This window comes from Glycine max, chromosome 6 (assembly GCF_000004515.6).
Source record: "Glycine max cultivar Williams 82 chromosome 6, Glycine_max_v4.0, whole genome shotgun sequence".
NCBI lineage: Eukaryota > Viridiplantae > Streptophyta > Magnoliopsida > Fabales > Fabaceae > Glycine > Glycine max.
Window position 1 is genome coordinate 8105490 of NC_038242.2, and position 22118 is coordinate 8127607.

At 31.2% G+C, this 22118-nt stretch overlaps 2 protein-coding genes and 1 non-coding gene across 7 annotated transcripts; all 3 read left to right on the plus strand.

Annotated features, from left to right (window-relative positions):
* Window positions 1–11376: 11376 nt before the first annotated feature.
* On the plus strand, window positions 11377–18509 carry LOC100795712 (probable pectin methyltransferase QUA2). Of its 5 annotated transcripts, none has more exons than XM_006581469.4 (9): window positions 11377–11850; window positions 12506–13358; window positions 13450–13582; window positions 14186–14426; window positions 15731–15944; window positions 16109–16284; window positions 16414–16717; window positions 16948–17086; window positions 17900–18509. In XM_006581469.4, the coding sequence occupies exons 2-9, from the start codon at window positions 12652–12654 to the stop codon at window positions 18056–18058; spliced, it is 2073 nt and encodes a 690-aa protein (XP_006581532.1). In that variant the 5' UTR covers window positions 11377–11850; window positions 12506–12651; the 3' UTR covers window positions 18059–18509. The 5 variants fall into 5 exon arrangements, with proteins under 5 accessions (XP_006581532.1, XP_006581533.1, XP_006581535.1 ...); XM_006581470.4 differs by having other exon boundaries at window positions 11377–11704; XM_006581472.4 differs by lacking the exon at window positions 11377–11850 and adding an exon at window positions 11952–12268.
* Window positions 18510–20139: 1630 nt separating this feature from the next.
* TRNAY-GUA (transfer RNA tyrosine (anticodon GUA)) lies at window positions 20140–20227 on the plus strand. The gene is given in 2 exon segments: window positions 20140–20176; window positions 20192–20227. It is a non-coding gene; the product is annotated as a tRNA-Tyr (tRNA).
* On the plus strand, window positions 20143–21907 carry LOC100809565 (protein WHAT'S THIS FACTOR 1 homolog, chloroplastic). The gene has a single exon (XM_003527852.5). It carries the CDS (start codon window positions 20329–20331, stop codon window positions 21520–21522), a length of 1194 nt encoding a protein of 397 aa, XP_003527900.1. The 5' UTR covers window positions 20143–20328; the 3' UTR covers window positions 21523–21907.
* The last annotated feature ends 211 nt before the right edge of the window (window positions 21908–22118 follow it).

Below are 22118 nucleotides of genomic sequence, written 5' to 3' on the forward strand. Positions count from 1 at the left end.
GACCAAGCTATTTTTTAGTTGATATTGAGTATTTTTTTTTTGTCAATACCTGCTAAGATATTTTAGGCCGACATTGGCTAAAAATAACCTTGGTCAATGTCGTTCGAAAAGATCCTAGCCGGTGTCGGTCAAACATATCCTAGTCGACTTGGTAAAAAAACCTAATCAACATCGGCTGAAAAATAAACTCAACCAACATTAACCAAAAAATAATCCCGACTGACGTCAGCTGACAAATATTCCCGACATACTTTAACAAAAAACCCATATTTGATGTCGACCGAAAAATAACCTTAGTTGATTTCGGTTTAAAAGTATCATTGCTTGTTATCACAAATATTCCTGACATAATAGGTCCTTGGATCAAAAATTTAAAAATTTTAGAAAATTTAAAATGCCTATAATTTGATTTTTTTTTATTTTAAGTTTCTTTATTTTTAAAATATTTTATTTAGATAAATCAATTCAAATTTTTTAATTTAAAATTCTTTATTTAAATATGATAATTCAAATTCTTTCATATATAAAATTTTAATTTTATATTTTAAATAGATAAAATTTTAATATAAAATTTTATAAAAAATAAACATAATCTAATTTTAAATTATTAATTAAAAATAATTTTTAATTTTTAATAATATAAAATATTGATAATTTTAAGTAATATTATTTTGTGTGACCACACATTCGTTAATTGAGTCTGCAACTAGTAAAATTTACTAACTCTTTTGACTTTTTGTTTGCCTCCAGGTGATGATGGCTCTATCCTCGTCCCAGCGGTACCTCTGTGAAAAGCATAGCCACCTTCACGCACTGGCTCTGTCGCCACTCGCATGCTCTCAGTGTTGTTGCCGCCGCCACCTTCACGTGGTGGCTCTGTTGCCACCCCACGACGCCTCCACGCGTGACTCTGTTGCATGCCCTCCGCGCCGCCGCATCCACGATATGGGTCTGTATGAAGATTGAAGAAGCCATGATTGATCGAATAGAGCAATGGAGGTTTTTTTGGAAAGAACAAAATTTGAAATCTTCCTTACTTTGTTTTTTGGTTATACGAGCAATTACTTTTCAAATTTTAAAAACCTCAATTATTGGGATTTTGATTACTGTAATTGATTTAACTTTTAATGGGATCTGGAATTATTAAAGATGAATAATTACTCTTTATTTGTAATATCGGAAAAGTTACCATTTATTAACACCGTGAGCTACCGTCACTTTGCTTTTAGTAACATGGATTGAATTGGACACGTGTCGACAAATTATTGGTCTGAATCACAGCTGAAGTGGTAATCCAGGACCAGTTAATAATTTCTCCTCAAAGCTATATTCTCATACAAAAATAGAAGATATTTTCTAAGCAAATTGTAACTTTCATTTTTACTCTTATGTTTCATTTTAATAATCATTTTTAATTTCAATAAATAATTCTAATTAAGAATAAACGCTTTTTTAATTTAGTTTGAATAATACTACTATTATTAATTATAGTATTCTTAGAAATGTTTTTTTTAACTGCAATATTATAAATGTGACCTTCAATATTAAGGCTTAGTTAACCGACACTCTTATCACCACATGGAATCGATCAAAGCAAGAAAGTTGGACCCAGATGGTCCAATTGGTCCTACATACAGCTCAGTTTAATATTGCTTTATGTGCTAACAACCTGATTTATTAGTGATTGATATATACTAACATATTGTATGCGTAAATACATATGACTTTCTTGAAAAAAAAAACTATTATATTCTAAAGAGATCTACAGAGACGTTCGGAAACTTACAAAGCTCAGATGTTAGTTAGGCTAATTTTTATTTTAAGATGTTTGGGTATTTATTTATTTCCTAATTTTGTTTCAAAAAAACTTTTAAACAGAATATGAGGGGTGTGTGTGTTTTCTAAATCATTTTTTACCACTCAGCTCCTTCCATTTTTAGTTGCGAAGTTTTCTCGAACTTCTGTTTAATTTTTGCTTGGGGGAATACTATATAAAACTGTTAGACTTAGAATATGACTATATTGCAGACGGGAAAACTTCTCTTAGATTCGTTTTGTTTTTTTTTTTTTTTAATCGAATTGCCTTTTTTTTTAAAAAAAAAAAAATTACAATAGAGAAACACTTTTTTTTTTTTTGCATTTCTGGCCAAACAAAAATTTCAGACGCCTAAGCAATATAACACCGTATATTAGTTTTTGTGTGTGAATACTCCGTATAATATTAGCTAGTTAGTGTGCACTGGTCACAACACTTGTGTATAGAGGATTTAGCTCACTTTACTTAATATATCTTTCACGTTAGTCTCTCAACATTCGATTCTGGATTAACCAGTTCTATCCATTTCTATCTTCGATCTCACCTTCACTTTGTTCTTTTGCACATCATAATTAGTGGGTTCTTGCTTAATGCTTATTATTTCCTAACCAGGTGAACTTCGTTATATCCTAAGAAACGAACTGCACTAGTTACTAGTTATTTGATAGCACTTTACTATATAGTGTACATGGAATCTAGCCGTACAACTGCCCAATGAGGTATAGATTTACGTGCAACTAGACCACAGGCATTGGTCAAACCATTATTGAATGAGAAAATTAAACCATGATGCAGGAACGCCGACCTCACATGAAATGTTTTGACCTTAGTATGTATAAATGGCAGCTAAGTCCATTTTACAATGTGTTTCCATTCTCCTATAAATTCTCTAGCCATTATGACTCACAAGGCACATTAAAGTCAAAATATATATAGGGATCAAGATCCACATAGATTTTCTCCTATAAATTCTCTAGCCATTATGATCCCTATATATATAATTAGTAAAAGGATAGATGCAAACCAATACTTTAAGCTTATTAATTAGGAAATTAAAAATGAAAATTTTATACTAGCATTAAAATGCTATTGATATACTTTTACCGTGATTTTAATGTATAATTTTTTATTTATTAATTTCTAGACATTAATTAACAAGATCCATAATTAAAATACGTCCACTTGTTTTATTTTTTTATGGCTGCAATTATTAATCGCAGATCTCCAAAAGGTTGACAATGATTATGCATGAGGTTTGAAGTTTGAACTTTAACTACAGAAATTACCTGAATAGTTGACTATACACAGTATCTACGCATATCGGTCATTGTTATATGCACCCTTAGTGTTACTTTCTTATATCTTTAGTAAAGTTCCAGGCATCCAAAATGTTGTTTTAATATAGTGGGAAAAGAAAAATAGATTCCTTGACCATTAATGAACTTGTTCTATTAATATTATATTCTCAAGATCGTGACATAGAAGTGTGACAGGGTCTTAAGAACGGTCAAGAAAATGATATTCAAATTTCAATCACACAATTAATGGCACATATCCTTCTAAGAAAGTAAAGCTGAACCCATTTAGATATACATGCTCCTATCGTATCAATATATATATTTCTTAAAAAAAACGAAAATGTGATATTATTATAAAGAATGCATATATTAATTATAACACCAAAAGGCAAAAAAATGCATATGAAAGCAGAAATTAGAAAAAACAAAACTGAGAGGGATGCTGGGGAAGCCAGTTACCCCACAAGTGCAGATCGAGTTTGCAAAAAGGATTGCAATGAATGTCAAGTACAGATTGTAGGGAAGAAGGCACGAACTCCTGCAGTACGACATTTTATGGTGCAGTGGTTCTTCCATGTTCCATACTTAGACGTGGACGATTGGGGAAGTAAACACACACAACGCAAAGAAGAATATCTAAAAGGAAAATGCAGAGGCAGTCAAAGTGACATAGAATTATTGGTGCATGTTTGATTTTGATAGGGACGTTTGCTTGTGTTTAATTCAAGAAAAAAACCATTTAAGTTAAACACTATAATTATATTTTTTAAGAAAAGAATAATATTAGATGTTAAAAACAATAATTTCTAAGAAAAATTTAACAGCCTTAATTATAAAATACATAATTTAAAACATTCTTAATGTTTAAAAGTGTTTTTTTTTTTTGCCAAGGTTATCTTGATCACAAGGAGGTACTTTGTTCAAACTCAGAATATTCATAGTTGAATTAACGCTTCTAATATTACCTTTTTTTTATACATAAAAGTTTGAATTTTTAAACCTTAAGAAAAAGTATTGTAATTACTTTAAACACATTATTAGAAAGTGATGTCAATATCCTAAAGGAGGGTACATTAAAGAGAGATAAGCTGAATGGTATTCACATTTCATCATCAAGTAAATTATTATTTTTAGTTCCTAACTTGTTAATTTGCTTTCAATTTAGTTTCTAACTTAGCTCAATTAATAATGACATACTTACGACCTTGAGTCAATGGTAAATTATAAAACTAGAGCAAATTATACTAATTATTTCCAAGATTTTGTGAAATTATATAAAATTTTCATGCTTTTTCTACCCTTACACTAATTTCATAATTGATTTTAAAAATATTAGGCTATAACACTCTTTATGCATTACACTGGCATCCCTTCGTAAAATTGACAATATTTTGTATTTCATGACCAGAATATAACATATCTTATGTTAATTTTGTTCTTATATTAGTATTAAATAAAAAATTGTTTTGTCTTGAACAAAAGAAGAAAGGGTGCACTTACCCTAATTATAATGTTAAGTTCGTGGATGCCCTCAATATGATAACAACTCTTATAATCATTTATGTTAGTAACAATAGGTAAAATTGCTTACTTAAAGCATACTCAGTTAACAAGTGCAATTTAAGTAACATATTTTAAGTTTTTATATCTTATTAATTAACTTTTATAATGTTATATCGTATTTAAGCAACTCATACATGATATTTTAATGGTATGATTTTAAGAAATCCTCATATAACCCACATTTTTATCATTTTTTATTTACACTTACTTCTATTTCAATTAAAATTTTAGTTCTATTATAAGTAAAAAAATGTTGTTGATCATAAACAACCCTCTTTAAAAGTAATGCACCTTAATTTTAAGCAATTTGATAGTAAATTTCTTCTAATACTAAAAAAAACTTAAAAAACAATATCTTTAAATAAGTAACTCATTAAATAACTTATATTAGATACTCTTAATATTTGACAACATACTAAATTGGTTATCTCATTTTATCAAATGATATCAGGTTACTTTTAAATGGTAATTTTTAAATTTTTCATTCAAATTATCTTGGGTAGAATCCTAAACTTATCATCTTTCAAACCCATTTGCTTTAAATCTCCATTGACGTTCATTGCTAAACCTCTAACACTTAACTTGAATGGCTAAAGATGGAAATAAACCCCCAATCATGTCATGTTATAACCAAGGACATATGTGGAATACATTTTGAAAATACTTTCAAAGGGGAACTTTATTTTTAAAAAAGGATTTTGAATACTCAATTCACTCCCTCCTTTTTCAGTATTGTTTTAACTCAATTCATTTCCACAATTAGTATTAGAGTTTGGACTTATTTTTAGACATTAAGAAGATATAAATAAAAAGGTTAATTATATTTTAGTTTGTATCTCACTACTTGAATTAATGGCAAATGTAATAATTAGTATATTACATAAGAGGTGGAATCAAATTACTCCAATAACTTTAAAATCATAATGGAGGTAGATCTACTAAAAAAAATATGTGTAAAATTTAAAAAAAAATATTGAAAAAATTTCAATAGAAATAAACAAGTCAAGAGTTTGATCAAAATAATATATTAATATGGTTCAAGAGAAAATAAAAAAAATTAAATAAAAAAATGGTACTTCAATTTTATGTTGTTTGATAAAAAGTTAGAATACTAAGTGTGAATTAAGTAATACAATGGATAGTTTTAGTCTTATTGAAAATATCCGTCTAAGCAAAGATCCTAAAATTTTAACCGATATTGATAAAAAAATTCATCATTAAAATGATAGTGACAATTCTAATTACATTTATTTTGATTATTTATTAAGTGCCGGTAACACAAACGATGACTTGGACCTGTATTCGGAGTTTTTCTGGGGTTGGTAAGACGAAATGGGGCCACCCTAGCCCACCTTCTAAAAAAAATATAATTATAATATAGAAATTTATATTTTATCTTTTATATATATATATATATATATATATATATATATATATTATTCTATCAAATATCAAATTATTATCTTCACTCTTTTTTTTTAATTGAATGGTTAGATTAAAATAAAATAAAGAATGAAAAAAATTAATCTTAACATAACTTGATTTTCCCTTATTATATATATAATACTAAAAATATTAGCGAGAAATAAAGTGAGCAGTAAGAATAAAGTGTTAAGTTGGAAAAAAAAAGTAAAGAAAAGATGGAGAGAAAGGTAAGATGAGTTAAAAAATATATATAACAAATTCTATTATTTTTAAAATAATGTTCTCTCTCGTCATCTTACCAAATAATGAAAAATAAATTTATCTTTTTTTCTTTCTTTCATTTCTCTCCTACCAAATAAACAAGCTCTTATTTTATCTTGAATCAACCGAACCTAACAGAATATCACTGTCAATGGATGATGAGTTATCTTTCCACTAAAAAAACCATTTACCTCTTATGATTTGTCCATTTTTTCAAATAAACCTTTTTATTTATTCTTTTAAAAGATTAAGGAAATACTGCTACTAATTATTATTATTTAATTATATCCATGTATTTATTTCAATCTTAATTATTTTACATTTTTTTAAATATAGTAATCATCATCATATTAAACAATTAAAAACAATTTTTTATAAATAAAAATATTAATTATATTTTTTAGTGTGTTTATTATAAAAAATTGGCTACAATTTTTAGTGTGTTAATTATATTCTATTTTTTAAAATCTATAATTTTAATCTTTTTATTTTTTAATTAAAATATTATGTCCTCCATTTTTAAAAATTTAAAATTTTAATTCTCTTATTTTTTAATTTATAAATTTTGTCTTTTTAAAAAAAAATTATGATTTTAATCCTTCTTTTCAATTTCTGACTTGGGTATGTATTTTCTAATAAATTAGAATATACTTGAAATTAAAAAAAATTATGAATTTTTTGAAAGTAAAAATGAAATATGTCGATTAAATAATAAGAAATTAAAATTATAAATTTTTTAAAAGTAAAAAATAAAATATATTAATTAAAAAAAAAAGGAAATGAAAATTATATTTTAACTTAAGAAAATTCGTACGAAACGGAGTTTGAGAAGTGGGACGTGGGACAACAATGAACGACTAACTAGATGATGGTCCCGTGAGTTTGCGCAGTCAGTAGTACTACCAATATTTAATTCCGCGTTTATGCCACTCACAACTTGAGAAACACACTCTCGCTATGGACAAACAAAAACGGTCAAGTTGGAAGTGTTTTCTTGCTAGTACTACTATTTTTTTATCACTAAAAAATAATAATAATAAAACTATTGTTTTTATTATTAATCATATCTTAAAATGTATTAAAATTAAAAAAAGGAATTCATTATTTAAAAGAAGTATTACTATTTATAATAATTATTTAAAAATCATATTTATCGTAATCTCTAAGTAAATTATATTGTAAGGGTTTTCATCAATAACAGTTTATGAAAAATAAGTAAAAAACAAAGTCCTTTGAGACATTTGGCACACTACACGCAACACATAAATACTCTATGCTTGACTGTCACGATTTTGTTCAACCGACACAAAAAAACGCGATGGAATGGACCCACTTCTAACTATTTTTTTAGAATATTATTAATGAAATTTTATTAGAGAATATTCTGCCCTGATTTTTTTAAGCATTTTGAAAATATTAGTGTAAATGAATTTTATAGAAATTGTTTATAAAAGTAATTATAAGCAAAGGCGTTTAGTATTTGTTAAAAAAGTTTGAGTTAAAATGGAGTTGTTGTATGAGTGGAGAAATAAAATCGAAGTAAAAAATTTAGAAAATAATTTTTAAAGCAAATTAGATAGTCAAAATATAATTGAATTTTATAAAATACCTTATAAACAATGTCAAGAAAATATTTTATACACAGATCGTTTCAAAAAAAAAATAAAGGATCGAAAAAATTAATTTTTTAAAAGGGCATCTATATAGAAAAAATATAAAAAATTCCTTCAAATTGAAAAGAAACATACACAATATTGCGATGTTCTCATAATATAGTAATAAAAAAATATTTCTTAGTCCTCTTCGGATATTTTTTTTAGAAAAAGAAAATAATAAAAAGATAGAATGATTTGAATTTCTTGTATAACTTTTTTTATAGGATTCTTGTATAACTAAAATCGATTAATACACAACTTTCACATAAACTCATTTCATTTAACTTCTCTCAAAAACTAAGGTATATAAGTTGATTTTATATTATAGATAAGGTGTTTTCTAATTTTATTCCCACATAAATATTTTTAATAAATACTTGTAAACTAAAAAAATAGAATAATTTCATGAGACAAAATGTATCAATTTCTCACATGAATTAAAATCAGTTCATGTATCTTAACTTTTTATACGCTCTTCTATTTTTTAAGGTATATAAATTGATTTTAAATTTTAAGAAGTGTTTGAATTATTTTACTTTCTTGATTTAAATTATTTTATTTTTACTTTATAAATGTTGGTTGAAAAATTTATCTAATTCAACTTTAATATTTTCATTTTAAATAAATATTTTACTTTTAGTTGTTTAATTAACATTCGAACTTAAGGAATGATGTTAAGTTGTTTACTATATTTTCTATTTAAAATATTAGAAATTCTATTATTATTATTATTATTATTATTATTATTATTATTATTATGTTATAAGTTATAATTGTTATAATTATTTATATCCCATTTAGACAAATTTAGCTTTTAATATTCTTTCTAATAACTTTTTGTTTCTTGTAGTTGTCTAACTTCTAATTTAAGAAATGAATTTAACCTTTTCTTTAATTTTCATGTTATTTTTATTTGTGAAAATAATATGGAAAAAGTTAAAGTAAAATAACAATAAATTTGGATAGCTTTTTAATAAATACTTGTTTGAGAAAAAAAAACAATGAGATCAAATATATCAATTTCTCACATAATTTAAAATTAATTTATATAATGTTTTTAATAGGCTCTGCAACTTTTTTTTTTATATAAGTTAAGGTATATAAATTGTTTTTTTTTTTGAGAAATCGTTGATTCATTTATTTTCTTTTTTTACAAGTGTTTGTTAAAAAATTATCTAATTTTGCTTTTAATATTTTTTTTAGCTTTTAGTTGTTGAACTTCAAATCCAAACAATGATGAGCATTTTCCTTCATTTTAATCTCATTGTTTGCTTTGGGAAAACAAGATGGAAAAAAAAAATAAAGAGAGTGAAAATAGAACAAAAATTCTTCATTTTACTCATTTGTCATCACATATAAACAAGAAACGAGAGAATTTTTCAGACGAGACTTGCAAAAAGTTTATGCCCTCAAACATGAAGAGACTTTTCTTAGTTTTAAAAATCACAACCTTTTTAATTTGTATTCTTCATGTATGAAATTCTTCTTCTTTAGATAGAGGTATAAATATTTTTTCACATATTCTTTATTTGTTTTTCACTCTTCTCCTCATTTAAATAAAATTAAATCAATTTCATTCTCTTTTTTATCCATCTAAATAATACATGTTTACTGTATTTTTGTTTTATTTCTTTGCCGAAACAAAACGGACAGAATATTTATTTCGTTCATCTAAAAGTAGAATTAAAGGCAAAAACATAAAGAAAAATTCTAGGTGAAACTATCCCAATTCCTAACTTTATTATTATTCCTTGTTACATTGATTATGATATTCTCATGCAACCTCATACATGTGCATAAAAAATAATAACACAATTTAGATTTTCTTAACATGAAATAATAATTATCAACAAAATAAGTATAAATAGTAAAGAAAGCAGGAAAACATCATTAATTTTTTTCCACCTTGTAGTATACAGTATATACCCGAGCCAGCACTCTCGGGTCAAAATGATTATGGTCAGTAATTACACTTTGAAAATCTGTCTTTCTCTGCATATATTATAATAATAATGCTTTGAATCTACGTGGGCAATTGAAATTGAACCCCCTAAAGACGAAATCATTTCCATCGACAACCAAATCTCCTAAAAGTTATGAGATGTAAAAGTTTTTACATATGTTATTTTACTATTTTACAGCTTGGTGAATTTTTACCCCAAAAAATTACTAGCACCGAACGGAATCTGGTGTGTATGTGCTTGCAAATAGCAATGACCCAGTAAAATTAATGTGGGTTTTGTGCACCCGAATTGCAGGAGAAAAATAAATAAAAACAATAAATATTGGAGGTGTGGCGACGTGACCTCATGCAGTCGTGAATGCTCACCAATCGTTGCATTTATGAAATGATGATAAAATAAGGTGTGGCCGTGTGGGTCAGTGTCCCTCATTTCATGGCTCAAGTCAAAACGCATATAACGTTACTTACATAAAATAAAAAACTTTAGAAACAAACAACCAATGGCTCTATACTTTCTGAAAAAGATTAAGGAATCGCCTTTCCAATATCAATCAATTAACAAAACAAAAACCAAAGTATTTAAGTAATTTAACAATATAATTTCAACAAAAAAATTATTAGCATAAGTGATTAGACACTTATGTTTTCTTAACTAAGATTTGATCTTAATTTGAATATGAAATTACAACTCAAAGTATCACTTTACTCCAAAATAAACTAACCTAATAAAAAAAATAGTTGAGCATTAAATAAAAAATCTCAAATACCTCATACTTAAACAAGAAAAATAATATAATTTAATTTTTTTATGAAATGTAACTGTAATTTTTTTTACATAATCAATTAATAAGAAATTATCATTATTATATTTTAAGTTAATTATAAAGAAAGTTTGAAATTGGATGACACACATAAAAAAATCATTATACTGAACACAAAAAGGCTATTTAATAAATTTATTAAAATGCGTATTTCAATAATATATTTGTTAATTATGTACCAAAAAAATACTACAGTACTATATTTGTTACTAATGAAAACCATCGTTAATGTTAACAAGATCCATAAGGTATCATGTGGGGCTGGGATTAATTGCCTACAAATTCCACAAGTTGAGTGCAAACTTTTATTAGGATACGACGTGATTAGCAGGAAAGATTTCCCGTAGAAGATTAATTAGGGTCCCTTTTTAGGTAGCTTCCTAGTTCCCACTTTTTCTTCTGTTCTGCGCGGATAATTAATACAGGTTAATCTATCATAGTACTAATAACATCTTACACTATATACTTATTTACTGCTCGCCATAATTAATAGAATTAATAAATAAACAAACATGTCATATTTTAAAACCATCATTTCATTATTAAATATTACTACTAGTTATGTATTTCTTGAAATATTGGCCTGGGGGGTAGTGTCACGAGTCACGATCGGATCAGTACAAAATCTGGTTGCTTATGCTATGTATGTTCGTATTTGTTTCATAATCAGAGTTAACATTGGAAGCAGCGAGTGTGTGTGAGAGAAAGATACCCATTACAAATTACAATACAGAGAAGCCATTACCAAAGCGAAATCTAAAACCAGAGGGGACAGAGATACAAAAGGGACTGTGCACCAAAGCAATAAAACAAAAGTGTCTATAAAATTCATCCTGGTTTCTCTGGATTCTTAATTTTCTTTTCTTCTTTGTTGTGTTGTTGTTGCCCTCAACAAGAAGGAGGTACTTGTCATTGCATCTTCGAAAGCTCTTCTTCCTTTTCTCATTCCCTTTGATCTGAAGCCTCTCCCCAATCTTTCGCTCTTTCGTGTTGCTTCCTGCATTGATCTAAATGGGATTTTGTTTTTCCTTTCTCAATTTCCATTGGGGTACGTCAATTTCGTTTTTTCTTTTCATTTTTGTTTTTCTTAAAAAAAAGAAAGAAAAGAAAATGAGCTTGCGCTTTTTCTTATGACTCGTGTCTTGGTTTCGATTGGGATGGGCAAAGATGGTGATTCTTTTCACTTTTTTTACGAAAATTACCGTTAACTATTTGTGATTCGGTTCTGGATTGCGATTTGGTAACACATTGACGGTGTTTTTTTCTTTCAAAAAGGAAAATGAGCTTAGGCTTTAATGAGGGTCTAGTTAATGTTGATGGAAGTAGCTGCAAGTGATTTAACTGTTTGTTGTGTTATCCACCAACCTATGTTCTTCTCTACTTCAACTTTAACTTCTTCGAATCTTGTTCTTTCCGACTTCAGACTTGTAATTGCCACTCAAGTTTTTTTTCTTTCTTTCTTTGGGGTATAATTTAAATCTTTTGTTGTTACTAAGCATTTCAATATTGGGTCGGTGATGGATCTGGTGGTGTGAACTGTGAATGCGTGGATTAATTGATTAAGGGTCTACCTTTCTCTATTCACATATTTTTTATTCTCTCAATAGGAAGTTAGTTTTGTTTAATTTGCTGGATTGGTGTTTTAAATTACTGCTTTTTTTTCTATTTTGAATGAACACCATCATTTTCCTTTTTGATGTTAGGTTTGTGTTTGCTGAATTGGAGGGAGATTCACTCAATGATTTTCTCTACACCAATTTGAATGATGTTGGAATAACGAACTTGGATTGGTTTTTGGGTGTATTCATAGAGGATTTGCACTTTAAGCATTGAGCTTATTGGTTAGAGAATGTCCAGACCTCTGCACAGAGGGGTATCTATTCGGATCCCTGATAGCAACAACAATGACTTATGGGACTCTCAATCCAAAGATAAATCAGAAAAGGAAGGTTTGGATAGAAGAGGTTCCTCTGGTCACCCCTCACCCTTGAGGTCTCCCTTTAGGTTGCTTTTTTCGGATAATTCTAATTCCAAATACGGCATCAGTGAGAATGGTTTCTCATCTGATCCCTTCATTATTGGCACTCCAAGAAGTAGGCTCAAGTTGGTTCTTCTTTTCTTGAGGTTTAGTTTAGTGTTTATAGTTATTCTTGCTCTTGCTGGATCTTTTTGGTGGACAATATCGATTTCAACTGCATCAAGAGGTCACATTTACCATGGTTATAGAAGACTCCAAGAGAAACTTGTATCTGACCTGTTGGATATTGGGGAGATTTCTTATGCTCCCTCAAGGCTGAAAGAATTGGAATTCTGTTCTGAGGAGTTTGAAAATTATGTTCCTTGCTTTAATGTTTCTGACAATCTAGCTCTTGGTTTTTCTGATGGAAATGAGTTTGACCGGCAATGTCGTCATGAGCTCAGGCAAAATTGTTTAGTTCTCTCTCCACCAAATTACAAGATTCCTCTTAGGTGGCCTACTGGAAGGGATATTATCTGGATTGCTAATACTAAAATCACTGCACAGGAGGTTCTTTCTTCTGGAAGCTTTACCAAAAGGTGAGTGAGTGATATACTTCTCCCCTAGTTGCTGTCATACTTTGAGCTATTGTTTCATCTTAAAGTTTTCATGTATTTTATTTGGTTACAGGATGATGATGCTTGATGAAGAGCAAATTTCCTTTCGTTCAGCCTCTCTCATGTTTGATGGTGTTGAAGACTACTCACATCAAATCGCAGAAATGATTGGACTCAGAAATGAATCTAGCTTCATACAAGCTGGGGTAAATGAATATTTATTCTCCATTGAAAATGGTGTAGTTAAGGATTTTTTGTGGTGGCCCTCATCAATTATAGTCATATTCCACTAATTCAGTGCATGCTAGTTATAAAATTTAGCATTCTTAAATTCATCTACTTTGCTTAATTTTGATAAATGGGTGGGCATCTGCATTGGCTTAACTTCATTGCTTACTCTAATAGTGCTGATATTAAAATAGATATCATCCTTAAACTATCTTGAAGGTATTTTCTTCGAACAATGAATAAAATCTGAATATTTTCTCTTTCCTTGAAATGTTAACCATATTTATATCTGAACTGTTCTAAGCATGTACCTTGCTCTACAATGATACAATTATTTGTCTTTAAGTGCCAGAAAATCCCATGGGATTATTGAGTAAGTTTGTCGACATCTTTGGCTAAGCAGCATCTCCTCATCTACTTGGTGGGTAATTATGTCAATTTTTTTGTACCCTGCATTTGGAGGGTTTTGTGATAGATTTTCTGATAGGTTATGGTGGTACTGAATGTGAACTTAGTTCTTAAAGTTTGTTCCTTGCCTAAAATGTTCTTTGATTAATCATGTTGGCATTCTAAATATACAGGTTAGAACCATACTGGACATTGGCTGTGGTTACGGTAGCTTTGGAGCACACCTCTTTCAGAGTCAGCTTTTAACTATGTGCATTGCAAGCTATGAGCCTTCTGGCAGTCAAGTTCAGCTTACACTTGAGAGGGGTCTTCCTGCTATGGTTGCTTCTTTCACTTCAAAACAATTGCCTTACCCATCTCTCTCCTTTGACATGTTGCATTGTGCAAGATGTGGCATTGATTGGGACCGAAAAGGTATATTTGAAAACCTCCTCCTCCTACTATCTATAAGGTCAATGTGATTCTGTCATTCTATGCATTTATTTGACAACTCCAAACAAGATGTTGGATTATGAATGTCATTGGAAGGAGAAATTAGATACCAGAAAATAAGAAATAATATTTGTTCTTATAGACTTACAGTACTTATCCATTCTGTTTCTTCAAGTTATGTTTTTTAATTTTTACATATTCGGGAATTGAACGTTGAGGTCTGGTTGTTGTGGTATTGCATTGTTTCACAAGTGAGCTTAGACCATCCATCAACACTCTTTTGGAACCAAGGAAAATATTAACTGTTGACTGTCCTAACATTTATGGTTTTCACCTAAATAAGCTTGCTACATGGATTTTCTCATTTAGATCTAAGTGATTTTTTAATTGCAATGCATTCATTCTTAGGTTCTTTAATTGAAATTTTGGACACAGTTTTATTTGATGATTTATGTCAATTGGCTGTTCCCTCTGGTGTTGTATTTTTTTCCCCATCAAGCATATGCCTACATCACTGTTTGGGAACCAAGAAAAAATATTGATAGATTATAGTAGTTATCTGGGCTTCTATGTTCTTTCTGGTTGTTTCAACTAACCCAATACGTTTTTCCCATTTTGATTAAAAATATCGCTCTATCCATTTATGTCACCTGCATTGAAAATCTTCCATGTGAGATGCCTGAAAGTCTCGTCATACATTCCCTTTTTGTTTTCTGATGTAATTCTACTTTTGAACTCCACAATTTTTTTTTTGGGGGAAGGGGGGGCCGGGGGGGGGGGGGGATTGTATGCTGTACACTTTTGGGAAAAAAAAGAAATTCAGTTCTTTCTTACAGGAAGTTTCCCAAAGTTAAAGTAGCTTATTGATTGTCTTCTGCCAAAGTCAACCTAAACATAGTATTTGATTTTTTTTTCTGTTAAGTATTTATTGAGAAAATCACTCATCATTGATTGCATATGGGTTTCCTGTTTACTCAAAATTCATTAGATTAGAATTAATATAAAATATTACACCCATCGTCTAACTGAAAACCTACTAAAAGCAAAATATATGCATACCTTTTATGTTTATTTACCTAGTCATTGAATTATCCAACAAACTGGAGTTAACTTGTTGAAGTATTTCTCTTATGTCTGCATGAATTTCATCCATCAAGTTGCCTCTATTTCATATTATTATTCCCTTTTCAAAGTTTAAACTCAAGAATTTGAAAATTTACTTCTGATCTTTAAAACCATAGCTTTAATTGTTCTGCATTTATTAACATTCATATTACATGGTATAGATGGCATTCTCATGATTGAAGCTGATAGACTTTTACGACCGGGGGGCTACTTTGTCTGGACTTCACCACTTACAAATGCTCGTGACAAAGACAGTCAGAAAAGATGGAAGATCATACAAAGTTTTGCTGAAAACCTTTGCTGGGATATGCTGTCTCAGCAAGATGAAACTGTTGTATGGAAGAAAACTATTAAAAGGAATTGCTATAGTTCAAGGTAGCACCTCTGTGACATGTATTGATGAAAATGTATTTCACTTTGTACATCCTGGAAAGAGACATCTAGTAACTAGGATCTGTGTTATATGAATATACATTTGTATACTACATAAAATTTTATAAATGTCCCTGATAATTAGCATTTCCTCTCTGTATTTTCAGAAAGAATAGTTCTCCCCCTCCTTTATGTGGCAAAGGCTATGATGTGGAGTCTCCGTATTATCGAGAACTGCAAAACTGCATAGGAGGAACACATAGCAGCCGCTGGATTTCTGTCAAAGAGAGGCAAACTTGGCCTTCCAGAGATCACTTGAACAAGAAGGAGCTTGCAATCTTTGGTAATTGTTATACTCTTTAACATTTATTTATAGATTTCTCTTAATAGAAGGATTTCATTGTACTGTATCACTGAATGAAATCTCCTTTCTAGTAGGTTATCTTAATATCTATATATTTACTTGCAATAGGGTTGCAATCTGATGAATTTGCTGAAGACTCTGAAAGCTGGAAAGCAGCAGTTCGTAATTATTGGTCTCTTCTGTCACCTTTAATATTTTCTGATCATCCTAAGAGACCTGGTGATGAGGACCCTCCACCACCTTATAACATGCTAAGAAATGTACTAGACATGAATGCTCATGTCGGTGGTTTTAATTCTGCATTGTTGCAAGCTGGAAAATCCTTATGGGTAATGAATGTGGTCCCTCTGAGTGGACTCAACTATCTTCCCTTGATCCAGGACCGAGGTTATGTTGGCGTTTTGCACGATTGGTATTTTAACCTCCTTTCTCTTATTTTAGAATTTCATGATTCTTTGTTTGCCTTTTTGTTTCTTTTTTTTTTTTTTTTTGCTTGGCTGAATGTAAATTCTCAGCCATCTGCTAAATTCTTTATTCCTTACCTTGTTCAATTTTGTTTTAATTTCTTGATACCTTCCAAACATATAGAATTATTGATTTCCTTATGTAAAATATTAGCATTTATGTCTTGATACCTTCTAGGTGTGAGGCCTTCCCAACGTATCCTAGAACCTATGACTTGGTGCATGCAGCTGGACTTTTATCCCTTGAATTTGCTCAGCAGCGCAGATGTACCATGCTTGACATGTTCATTGAAATTGACAGGTTACTCCGTCCAGAGGTATGTAAAAATACTTTGGGCTTTACTTTTTTATTTTTTTATTTACCTCTTACATTTTTGTGTTTTCCTACTTGCTTCATTTGATGTTACAAGGTATAAATATATAAAACTATGAGCTTAAGTGCAGCCATTTTTATTCAACACTCATTGGAGTAAGGATAACCTTTTCAAAACCTTAACTAAACTCTTAACAGAAGGAGTCTCTAGATTTCACTTTGGTGAAGCTTTATTGTCATGCAGTAATGTAATATATTCTGTCTGTTTCTTTATTGGATCAAAGCATAATGCCCTGGATTTGAGCATATAATCTAATAATACTAACAGGATAGTAAAAGTTGCTGGATATTAATTTTGTGGAAGATTACACACTTGTACATATGAACTTACCTCCAGTTTGCCTAATATTGTATTCATTCATGACCTTACGTTTGTAGCCCTGCCTGTTTTAAACCTCATTAAGGTTTTCCTTTTCTTGAGCAATGAAGCTAGCTTTAAAAATTTACTATGTCATGTAGTTTGTACTCTAAAATGTCCTGTACTTCTAGGAGTTGATCTTTGCTGTCAACATTGAGACGCAGTCGAAAGTTAGATTTTTTTTTTTCTCTCAGTGAAAGCAGAAAGCTAAAATGGCTTCTTTTATGTGCTTAGGGTGAAAAATAAAATAAAATAAACACACCTTACTTCCTAGCAAAGCATCATGCAATAGAGAAATGTTAGATTTGCAGGAGGTTTTCACCAGATAGCTACTTCCCTCCGAATTGATATATTATAGGTCTTTGTCTTTTGATATGCTAACGATGGCCATGATTGCAGGGTTGGATTATAATTCGTGACATAGTTCCTTTAATAGAGTCAGCCAGAGCTCTAACAACAAGGCTAAAATGGGATGCGCGAGTTGTAGAAATAGAAAGTGACAGCGATCAAAGACTCCTGATCTGTCAAAAACCTTTATTTAAGAGACAAGCAAATTAATTCATTCATGCCCTGAAGAAATTAGACCATAATATTCATATATTCATTTTCATAATGTTCATTTATTATCATAATGCTCCGCCATAGAAAGTGGGGATTGAAAATTTTGGACAGAAAAAAGAAAGCCGGAACAAAAACAATAGAGGAAAGAGTGAATTCTCGTCAATGATACCACCACAACTCCTATGTAGCCGTAAGGCATATACATAGGGCCTTGCAACTATCAAACGAGGAGCAGAGCAGAACAGAGGAAGAAGTATACTGGTAGATTTCATTTTTCATGTGATGTCTGATTGCAGTTACACAGACACATGAGGATTAAGATTGGGAAAGATGGTGATAGAATAAGTTATATATTTATGTTTTGTTTGCTGTAGTGTATAAAATGCTCAGCGGTTAATGCCGCCCCCCCCCCCCCCATATTCGTATAGAAGAATTATTTTTCTGCTCTCATTGATTTCATGGGTTCTTTAATATCTCCTGTAATGTAACGGCCCGGCAAAACTATATTTTGATAAATCTTGTCAATGTTTATAACGTGAAATCAAAAGTCACATTCTCCATCAGCCAGTGTAAAATTACCTGACCTCTGGTTGGATGTACTGACACTGATTAATTGGAATAAACAAACGTAACGCAGAAATCTAGCGGTTTGAATTAGCTGGTTGTGTGTTCCGAGTGCACAATAATATAATTGATACCTGCAGTCATCTTTCCCTACTTTGAGAATTTAGCTTTTCTTTTCACCTAAAAATCTTTAAAACTGTGTGAGAAGCAAGGAACTGTTTACGATTAGAATTTGTTAAGGACTACTGTAATTCTCATGATTTAGTTGTGTTTAAAGCAGTTTACAATCAAAAGAGTTTTTTTTTATTTGGAATAAAAAATATTTGTTTTCTCCAAAATAATGAGATCCAAACAAGTTAAACTAGTCTGAGGAGACGATTACAACATATGATGTGGGCTTACCCTTTTTCTGGCTTTGCCGAATTCTCAAGTTAATTTCAAGAAATTTTCCATTTGACTTCAAAAATTTAGTCTATTGAATTAAAGACTAAAAAAGATATAGAAGCAAATTTTCCATTGTCACTTTGACACATTAAATAAGTTAGTCATTACTTGAATTAAACACTAACGGCAAATTTGTTGTGAATTATGCTAAATACAAAAGCGTGCTTGGAAGAAGGTGTGACTTCCTCTTGACAAAGTGCATGTCTCGTTATGTTTTTTAAATGCCTGTCTTTGTGTCTTTTTTACATCAAAAAGATATAGAAGCAAATATTATATAACTAATGTTGATCTTCTACAACTTAAAATCAAACAAATTGAAGCTTGTTCGAGATATATATGAACGTATTTACAATAAAAATTAATTGGAGTACTGATAGTTGATTACAATTTCAAATATATAGGTTTTAGCATAATTGCTTATTGTTTTTACCATGTTCCACCTCGTCCGATCTTAAGTTAGTAAGTAAATAATAAAGTTCTAGTAAAGTTAGAATACAGACACACCTGTAGTGTACCCGTGAATTTATAATGTTAGAATATGTCAGTTTGTGTATTTTGGAATAGGAAATTACCTAATTGTGAGTTAATGTGATAGGTTGTTGAATGATTATCATCCACTAATATCTCAAATAACTGAGTTGTAGGCTTGACCAGCACTGCTAATTCAACTAAAACATAATGATGGTAGAGTTACATAGTTGTCAGACAAGTGGATGCTATCACTTGTAAACACTTTGACATTCAAGTTATGCAATCAAACAGAGAAATTAAAAACTAAAAGAGCGTACCTTTAGAAGAAAAAAAATCCCTTATTGAAAAAGTGGTTAACCAATTATGAAATGTGTCTTTTATCTCACTTGAAGGGATATGATTCTTATTAATTTTCAGACTTAAAATGTTAAGATATCTTCAGAATGCTTGTTATTTAAAAATTTTATTTAAGAATAAAAAAATATATACGTTTTAGTTGCTAAGGTAAATTAAAAACTTGAAAAAAAATGAAAATATAGATAAACATGACACATAAAAAAGTGTTTATAAATATTATTTTGTGCAACCATGTAATATATCCGACCTTAGCTCAGTTGGTAGAGCGGAGGACTGTAGTTGGTAACACCAGGTATCCTTAGGTCGCTGGTTCGAATCCGGCAGGTCGGAGGTTTTTTTTTTCTCAACTTTTTTTTTCCCAAATCACATATGCTGTTTGATCAACATCCCCTATATATAGCATCGATGATGGATGCTTCTCGTTGAGATTCATGGCTTGGCGCTTCTTCTCCTTCCTCTCTAAAACCCTAAACCTTAACCCCTCTTCCTCCTCAGCCCCATTCTCCACCTCCTTCCTTGTCACCAAAACCCCCAAAATATTCAAGAAAAAACTCAAACCCAAGCCCAGCCCGCGCACCACCCCGGTCCGAACCGAACCGAACCGCATCCCCCACTTCGAGCGCATTCTCCACCGCGACGCCCTCCTCCGCTTCGTGACCCGCTCTAAGCAGTTCCTCTCCGCCCAGCCGGAGCACGTCCTGCGCCTCGACGACGCCGGCAAGCTCCACCGCGAGCTCGGCTTCCCGCGCGGCCGCAAGGTCTCCCGCTTCATCCAGCGCCACCCCCTCCTCTTCCAGACCTACCGCCACACCGACGCCAAAACATGGCTAGGGTTCACCGACCTTATGGACGACCTCCTCGCAGAGGAACGCTCCCTCATGGACACTTTAGAACTCAACCGAGTCGAGAAGGTTCGGAAGCTGCTCATGATGTCATCGCGCAACCGCATCCCCCTCAGCAAGATCCACCACTGCAGAACCCTATTCGGCATCCCCGACGATTTCCGCGATAGGGTTTCCAAATACCCTAATTTTTTCAGAATCGTGGTCGAAAACGACGGGAGGAGGGTGCTCGAGTTGGTGAACTGGGACCCACTCTTGGCAGTGAGTGCCTTGGAGAAAGAGTTCGTTGTTGACGAGGATTCCGCGAAGAGGAAGTTTAGGTTTCCGGTGAAGTATGGGAAGGATTTGGATTTAGAATTGGATGATAGTAGGAAGCTTAATTTGCTCAACGCGCTTCCTTTGGTGTCTCCGTATTCGGATGGGAGTAAGATTGATGGGTGGACGTTGGAGGCGGAGAAGTATAGAGTTGGGGTGATTCATGAGTTCTTGAGCTTGACGTTGGAGAAGAGGGCGTCGATTCATCACCTTGTGGAATTTAAGGAGGAGTTTAGTTTGACTAAGCATACTTATCAGATGCTGCGGAAGCAGCCGCAAGTGTTTTACTTGGCTGGAACTGAGATGAATTGGGGTGTCTTCTTGAAGGATGCTTATGATGGGAATGGAGATTTGATTGAGAAGGACCCCCAGGCTGTGTTTAATGAGAAGCTTTATAAGTATGCTCAGGTGGATCAGATGGAACCCGGGTGTGATGATGATGGGGTGGAAGTGCAGCATTTGACTTGAATTTTTGGGTAACTTGTGTTGTGTTTCCCGGGAAGAGAAGTCAGAAATGTGTTTCATGAGAAAAAATACAAAGGTTTTGAAAGTTGAGGAAAGAAACAGCAATTGGAGCTGCCTTCAATTTAACTATTAAAGGGTGCTCTGAAACAGAAATCAAATGGTTTTCTGATAATGAAATGCAAAAGGAAGAAAAAGGTTTCTTTTGATGATTCAATCTATGTGTATGCTCGTGATTGGCTTCACGGGTCCTCTTTCATTCTAAGGAGGAATAAAGAAGATTGGTAGGTCATAGGTGGCAAGGATATAAACGATCAAGTATTAGAATCATAATAGAGAAACAATTGTATTGTTCCTACTCATGTAAGAAAAAAAAATTTAACATAGCAAAGCTTCTTTGTTTCCTTTAGTAAGAAATCAAATAACTTAATAATGAAACTTCTTGTTATCCATACGATTATCTTGGGTAATAGTGATTCTTGCATACATAAACCATGTATACCCAATAAGCAATGTGGGTGAGTAATTGTCTATCAATGAAAAGTGAAACTGATCCCATTTTGAAATGGTTATGGAAATCTCAAGTGGTCAAGTACGTTAGT